This window comes from Amphimedon queenslandica, unplaced genomic scaffold (assembly GCF_000090795.2).
Source record: "Amphimedon queenslandica unplaced genomic scaffold, v1.1 AMPQUscaffold_13518, whole genome shotgun sequence".
In the NCBI taxonomy this organism is placed as follows: domain Eukaryota; kingdom Metazoa; phylum Porifera; class Demospongiae; order Haplosclerida; family Niphatidae; genus Amphimedon; species Amphimedon queenslandica.
The window spans coordinates 99,035-107,099 of record NW_003546246.1 but is presented as its reverse complement, the minus strand read 5'-3'; the positions used below and the strand labels follow the sequence as shown (position 1 = coordinate 107,099).

The window sequence follows — 8,065 nt, the reverse complement described above, 5'->3', positions numbered from 1 at the left end:
AATTAGGATAAACGTATGGACCGGAAATACTAACACGAACAGTAATTTCAGCTATAAAACCACGAGGAAGAGCATCAGGTGGAACATCAAGCATAAGACCATATTCCTCCCAGTGTAACTGAGTGTGACTACCACCAGCTACTAATAGATTGGTCAAAGCCATAATCTCTACATCTGGCAATGGAGCTAGGAATTACACATAATAATTATAATTATTTATTGTTATATTGTTTTAAGTCTTACCAATAAATTGCTTTGAGTTGTAATTTGTAGATAGCACAAAAGAAATGAATAATAAATGAATTAGGATTAAGAATCTTGAAAATGGAGCACCTTGTTTTGAATTTTCTATAGTGCATCACAATAATAAATCATTTAGTAGTATACAGTTACAATACAATACTTTTCTTCAATTGCTCCTCCTCTAAATAATTAAATTGTGGTCCAATGGAAGTAGTCTCTTTGATGGATTGTTCCTCTAAGGATGTGACTCTCTCCTGTAGTTGTGACTTCTCCTTCATTAGTTTGTTTGTATACAATTCATTATCAGACACTTTAGCTCTAAGGTCTATAAATTAATAGAATATTAATAATTATTATTGATTGATGATGATACACTAACCAGTAATGATCTGTTTCTCATTCTGTGATTGTTCCTCTACTTGTGATGTCAGTTTGGCTATAACTTTGTCTTTCTCCAAAATGAGATTTTGATTGTCGTCTACACAATAAACATATTCTCTCATCTAATACATGCTGTGTGTATAGTTAACTAACTAATAATGATCTGTTTCTCCTTGAGATATTGTTCATCCTTCTCTTCCAATAGTTCAGTCAAATCAGCAACTTTGACTTTAAGTTTCTCATAATCTTCTATTATCAATAAAAATACAAAAATACAAAATAAAATGATATTTGATGCCTATACAAATTTGCACTGCATGTACAGTAGCCCATAAATACATGTATAAAAAAATACTATGATTATTGCTGATGATACCATATATGGTAAGCAGAGCTCACTCTACATCAATCTCATTATTTCTAATGGATGGACAATTTGTTTGACCTATATTGAGTACAGGATACTATTTCCATACTCAACATTCTCTAATCCACTAGTATTATAATGTAAACAATGTACACATAAACAACAGTAAAACACAATAGTACCTAATTCAAGAGTTGATTTATCCTTTTCTGCTTGCTCAAGGAGAGTGGTAGCATCATCAAGTTGCTGACTAAGTGTTGCCTTTTCTAGAAGAAGTTGTTGCTGCTCTTTGTCTCGATCTTGCTGTATCTGCTCCTTCTCTTTTATTTCTCTTTGAAGCTGTTCCTCATAAAATGCTCTTTCTTTTTGTAATTGGAGAAGATCTTGAAATGTCTGAAGCTGTTTCTCTGTTCCTAAATTCTCCCAATCACTCAATATCCTTCTTCTTAGTTGATCTTGATACTGGTCCGAAGGTATTACACTAGTTGACCAATCATTATCACTAGTATATCCTATATACAGTAACAAAATAGTGGAGAATAAGAAGTACACAAATTAATTACAACTAGTTACTATAGCTACTTATTATTGATGGATTTATGTTTAATTATTATATTTCACTATTGTACATAGCAGGAATGAATTGGTAGTAATTAGTATCATATAGGTATTATGTCAAATGCTCTCATTAAATATTCATCATAAGAATTACTTACTTTATTGTAATATTATCATTACTAATTATCATTACATATTCAATACACATTGTATCTACTATTGTCTACATGTACTTACTGAGTTCAATAACTGCTGTATCAGTGTATGAAGTGTATCCTCCAAACTCAATTATCCAGTTAGTAGTTGGGGTCACACTCCACACTGAAAGAGAATGCCAGTATCTCCAAGTGACATTGACTGGTAGATTAATCTATAAAATTAAGCTGATTTGATATCTGGTTAATAAACACAATAACTAACTCACAGTTTTATAGTCTGCACAGTGTGTTTTATGTAACACAAAGATGACATAATAAAATTAATCATACACAATATATTAATAGACAAGTATACACAACTGAGTGTGTTATTATATCATGTGAGTCCTCAATTAAGAACTTACTAAGTGTCTGCTTGTACACACATACACATACACATACTAATGACACACTAACACACATACATGTACATCTATACATGCATAGACATATAAAAGTACATGTAAAGCATGAATAATTGCTCATACACATACACACACATGTACATGTTACAAGTACACATGACGTACGTGTTAGTACACACATGCACATATTACAACATATGCACACATACATACAAATACATTGTATGTACATACACAATGTACACAATATATATGAAACAGAATTTATTTTAATTCCAGCATTGACACTGTATCAATTGTGAACCCATCTTAACACACACAGACACATGTTCACACATATTTAGGTAAAGAGACAAAACACAAACACACATTCACACTAAAAACAGACAGACACACACACACATACTGAATACTAGCATTATTCATCAGTAGTTTTCACTGAGTATCATAATATGTACATGTACATTACAAACCTCATGAGTTACAAATTTAGTTAATCACTTTATGTTTCATTATCAAGCATCATAATATAATATTTACCAGTTCTTTCCATTTTCTTTTGTTAATGTCCAGTAACCATACATCATAGGCAGGATCTCCACCCACCACTAGTAAGTGTGGTCCTGAACTAGTGGTAATCAGTACACTGGAATGACCCTTTCTTCCCTTAGGCCATTGTACTAATCCTCCAGGATTAGGTACTTGTACTTCTAATACATCCTGAGAGAATAAATCATTTTAAATAGTATTTATAATCTACATGTACATTGGATTTTATTGACAGCTAATTTACATATAAATCATGTCACATCAATGCAGTTTTGATGAAATACAATTTTTGTCAATAGAATTTCACTGGAAACACATAATTTATAATCAAAAGAATCTCACAATCAAAACCCATGCTACAGTATTAACTCACCACTGATGTCTTAGTGAAACTTATCATATACAGTTTATTAATCTCTCTAGTACCAGAAAAGCCTCCGAACATTACCACAGTGTTATTAGTAACTGGTGTTAGAGTGAAGTCATTAATAGGAGGTGGTCTGTCTCCAGTAACAACAGGAAATATCCATTGATCTAATAATAATGTACAAACATTCATGTACACTTTCTTACCACATACACACACATACATTGTACACATTCATCATACATATGTATGTGTATGTGTGTACATTATTATTCATACATACACATCATCCATAGACATACATCACTATCACATGATACACACACACACACACACACAGATGCACTCATGTATGGATACACACACACACCACACCTGTACACATGAAGGAGAGGTACAGGGGGGTCTCCTTATTTGAAGATTACTAATCTATTCAGGTACATGTCAGTTATGATCATTGTTAATGAATAATTATGCAAAACTGATGGAACATTGTATGTGGGTAATTTGTGACTCATGTCATACAGAACTTTATTAAAAATGATAATAAATAACATGAACCTATACACACACACATACTCATGTCACATTAGCTTATGTATAGATACATGTACATATACAAACATCAGACACACACAGATACATGATAATACTCACACACACACATAACATGCACATTATAGATATATGTCACATACACACATCATTAGGGCTAGGCAAATTATGCTAGCATAATTTGTACCATAATGGGTCAAAATTTTTTGTCCATACACCCCTGACTACATGAAATTGCAGTTCAATATTGCAGATGGTGGTACAAGCACTAGTACAATGAAGCACTATGGTGCAATGGACTCGCCTGCTGGAATTCACTTGAGTGATATGTATTACTTGTACTGTGATATTTTAAGCAATTTGAAAAAAATTATTATTATGGACTGCATAGTTATAATGATAATTAAAATAAACTATGGGTGTGGTCAACAACTAACTAAATCATGGCACATGGGTAGGAGAAAGAAGAAAAGCTGAAATTTATTTTAGCATCTGAAGCTCTATTCCAAGAAAGAGTTGGCACAGAAAATTTTTATAGATTTAAAAAAGAGACTGAGAGAGTTTGGTTGCTCCTGCTTTCCGCAGTGCCGCCTGAAAAATTCTCAAATCACAAACTTTGAGCAACTGTAACTCACAAACAACGAAGTTAGGACAAAATCGTTCTTTTTGTTTTTCGTTAGATGGGATTTTCTACCTCTGAAGCAAATCTCGGCCCTGTAGAGTGAAACACGAGCTCTCACCTGGAGAGAGGTCCCCTGGTTTAGCAGTTCACAGCTTTTGATGCCACGGGATGCTACAAGAGCATAACTAGATGAAAGAAGGCAACTTTGTCTGTTGCTAGAAGAAGAAATAGAGCTCTAGACTGCTCAAACAAAAAGATAATTTTTGTAAATTAAGAGAAAATAATTAGTGAAAGTTTTGAGACAGAGAAGAAGCTTCAGCATGTAATAGATTTATTAAAACTTAGTGAATGTTTTGAGACAGAGAATGTTTTGTATTTTTTAGATAGAGAAGAAGCTTCAGCATGTTTGCTGACTGCTGCATGCTGCAGCAATGTAAAGGTGTGGCTGCAATGAAGGTGTGGCTCAATCAAGCCATGCTCCACCAGCACACACAGTGATGGAGTAATGGTGGGCTAAGTGGTCAAGAAAACTTTAGTTTTTCTCGACTTTTAAACAGTTTAGCATACAATTGTTAGGCTCTATTTGTTGCATACAAATGTCTATTGAGTCCCTGATGTTTAAAGACTCTGGCCGCTACTTCTGGAGAAGAGAGCCTCACCACAAGGTATGAATGTTTGGGCTCTCATATCTTGAAAACAAAGATGATTGGAGCAATTTCTTACATATAATAAAAGATAAAGTTTTGTTCTATTGCTTCATTAGTTTTTTGCTATGATTCCTTTCACGATGAGAGAGTTGTGCAAGTGCTGACCTAAGTTTAACAACTTTGTTAGCTTTTGCTCTTGCGGAAAAGATAAATGAAGCAGTAGGCTGATAGGAACAAACTTTTCCTAGCTCTAGTGTTGATTATAAGACTCTTAAGAACTCAAATAGAAAACAGCAGAGGCTTGAAAACAGATTTGGCTTGGACACACACACTGACAGGACGACCGCTTTACCCTCGCTTCCACGCCTACGCGTGGGCTCGGGTAATGACAACCCAACTGCTTAGTACCCGCCTACGCGAGTCCAATAACTTAATTAGGCTATTCTATTTTCCAGTGACTCAAAGTCTTTGGAAGCATTTCCAGATTCTGGCATTATTCATTGCCATTATAACAGATACATACTTGTAACTTGATAGCCGATACTTGATTAAAGTATAAAGTATGAGCATAAAATGAACATAATTGGATTTATTTCAAAGCATAATAGGATGAAATATGGAGCAGTGCCTAAATGCATAATAGGCAGAAATTAAAGCATAATTTGCCTAGCACCACACATCATACATTCATAAATTCTCACATATACTATATGCACTATCATACACAGAGTACACACACACACGTCACATATAGACACACGTCACCATCACACACTAACACATGATACACAGAGACACACTAACAAACACACTTAATTATTAACAATCTTATGTACATTAATATAAATTATTCAGTTCAAAATACTGATCACTATTGTGCATCAATGATGAGAATTAATAACCTGAAGAAATCCTGTAATAATGTATCTCATTACATCTACCATCAGCTGAATACTGAGCATCAGGTTGCTTTGGAGGATTGATAGAAGAGAATTCCCTTTTTCCTCCAATTATTACAAGACAGTCCTCATCGTCAAAATGAGCTGATGCCATTCCACAATAGCTCTTCTTCATTGGACCACAATCAGAACTAGAAGGAGAGAGTTCCCTCCACTTGAATGAATCCACATTGAAACAATGCAAGCTGTTATGACAATAACCACCACCATATCCACCGAAATAATATATGTCCTTCCCTATAGCTACGGTTGAATAGCCCCAAACAACTGGTGGTGGGGTGCCAGTAGTAGGTTTCTGGTCCCAAGCACCAGTTGGTAAGTGATAAACCTCCATCACATCATAGTGTAATCCAGACCCGTACCCACCCCACATATATAGGTAGTCTCCTACTTTTACTGTGGAGTGACTATTTCTCTTGACTGGTTGATAGTCTATAGAGAACAAGAGGTACCAGTAACAGAGAAACAGTAAGTGATGAGTTGGAATAAGGACATGCAGGATACAGAGGAGTAAAGTGAGAGAGTAAGAGAGACAAAGAATGAATGAAAGAGATACAAAGAGAAGAGAATAATGGCCCTCACTTTTAGATGACATTCTTGCAAAATACCAGCCCCACCCAAACCATAGATATCTATTAGAGTTACAGGGATACTCTCTAATTATTATCTACTCTTGATATTAGAGACTACGTAATCAAACTATGCAACTCAACACCACACCCATTTATCCAAAATTCATGAGATGAGTTCCAGTCGTGGTGCCAGTGGAATATCTCAGTACTGCTGCATGTGGGGCGAGGCGAGACTACATGTGCTGGTTCTACTAGACTCAAACCAAATCCCAACTCCTTTAATTCTCCTAGTCAAAGTGATGGGGTAGGTAAGGAGGGGACTGTACCAGAATCCTTATTAAAACAAGCTTATAAAACCGGTTCACTGAACCTGTTAAATAGATTGGTGGATTAACCTACCTGAGGTAGGTTAATCCACCAAAAATGATCTGTGAAATGATTTCTTGATTTTCATTTTTATGACGCATTAATGAACATCAGAACAGGTGGATGTATGAAAGTTAGTGGGTGAATGTCTATCATCTAACGAATGTGAAGATATCAAAAACTTTAATCATTGTCAGTGCTTGATGTGAGAATAAAAATAGTAAGATTTTTAATATTATAATACATGTTTAGTGTACATGTATATATCAATTAAATTTTAATAGCATGGGATACTGCATGCTTTGAGACAACTCCCTTGAATATTGTACATTTGTTTATAGTTTAGTTTGTTGTTTATTTTTGTTTAAAGACTCATAATTATGTTTACATGTTGTGTGTTATTGTTATTATAGGTCCAGTACAATGAGTTAACATGTCTACGTAATAGAGCTGTTGCACGGATGTAGTCAACGGGGTAGGCGGGGCTTCCTGTCGGCCATTTTGAGTGGCAAGAATGTACACGCAACGAATGGAGGAATGGAAACAAACTGCGATTTTTCATCAAAGAGATATCATACTTCACTGCAGAATATTATAGAGACTTCTTTACTCAATATCTTCATCTCCTACCTTGCATTAGCCTGGAATGTCAATTGCAGAATTTATTTAAATTTTTTTCTCCATTCCCCCATTCATTCTTAGCCTTCTTGCCACCCAACATGGCGGACAATTTAGCTCAATTTTAGCCACACCCTCCTGTTGATTACTTCCGTGCAACAGCTCTATAATGTGATCAAACTGGATAAACTACTTTGCTAAGTAAATATTGTATCCACTCTCTACCATATGTACATGTATATCTCTCTCCATGCATACATGTACTTATCTATCGAGTGTGAAATTTTATTAATTGACAAAAATTGTTTTAATTTTTGCTTTTTAGCTGATATGCTAGTTTATTTACTAAATTATTTTTTGCAAAATTTAATTTAAATTTACACAATTTAGTGACACAAACTTTTTGAGATACCAATATCCATCACTTATTCTGTTTTGTATTTAGTTCATTTTTTTGTTTCCTTTATCTCTCCCTCAGTTATAATAAACTACAGTGTTTACCAGTATAGACATTGGCCAATTGACTAATTTGCAGTCTCTCAATATATCACACAATTCACTAACTGTTCTACCACAGTCAATCAAATTATGGTACAGTTAGTCTTCAGCCACTTACCAGCACACGCAATCCTGTCTATTCAGCACCTGAAGCAGGCAGTCCAAGGGAACATTCTCCTGCAATGGATGTCTTCAGTTATG

General features: G+C 34.7%; 1 protein-coding gene and 2 long non-coding RNA genes across 3 annotated transcripts; 2 read left to right on the top strand and 1 right to left on the bottom strand.

The window, feature by feature from the left end:
• Positions 1-5,683: 5,683 nt before the first annotated feature.
• Positions 5,684-6,432, bottom strand: LOC105313546 (nitrile-specifier protein 5-like). Its single transcript, XM_019998476.1, has 2 exons — positions 6,393-6,432; positions 5,684-6,242 (listed from the first exon to the last, which is right to left on the bottom strand). Exons 1-2 carry the CDS (start codon positions 6,403-6,405, stop codon positions 5,746-5,748), a joined length of 510 nt encoding a protein of 169 aa, XP_019854035.1. The 5' UTR covers positions 6,406-6,432; the 3' UTR covers positions 5,684-5,745.
• A 163-nt stretch (positions 6,433-6,595) lies between these two features.
• On the top strand, positions 6,596-7,328 carry LOC109583218 (uncharacterized). The gene is made up of 3 exons (XR_002185399.1): positions 6,596-6,786; positions 6,863-6,968; positions 7,162-7,328. It is a non-coding gene; the product is annotated as an uncharacterized LOC109583218 (long non-coding RNA).
• A 163-nt stretch (positions 7,329-7,491) lies between these two features.
• On the top strand, positions 7,492-8,065 carry LOC109583213 (uncharacterized). The gene is made up of 2 exons (XR_002185398.1): positions 7,492-7,567; positions 7,845-8,065. It is a non-coding gene; the product is annotated as an uncharacterized LOC109583213 (long non-coding RNA).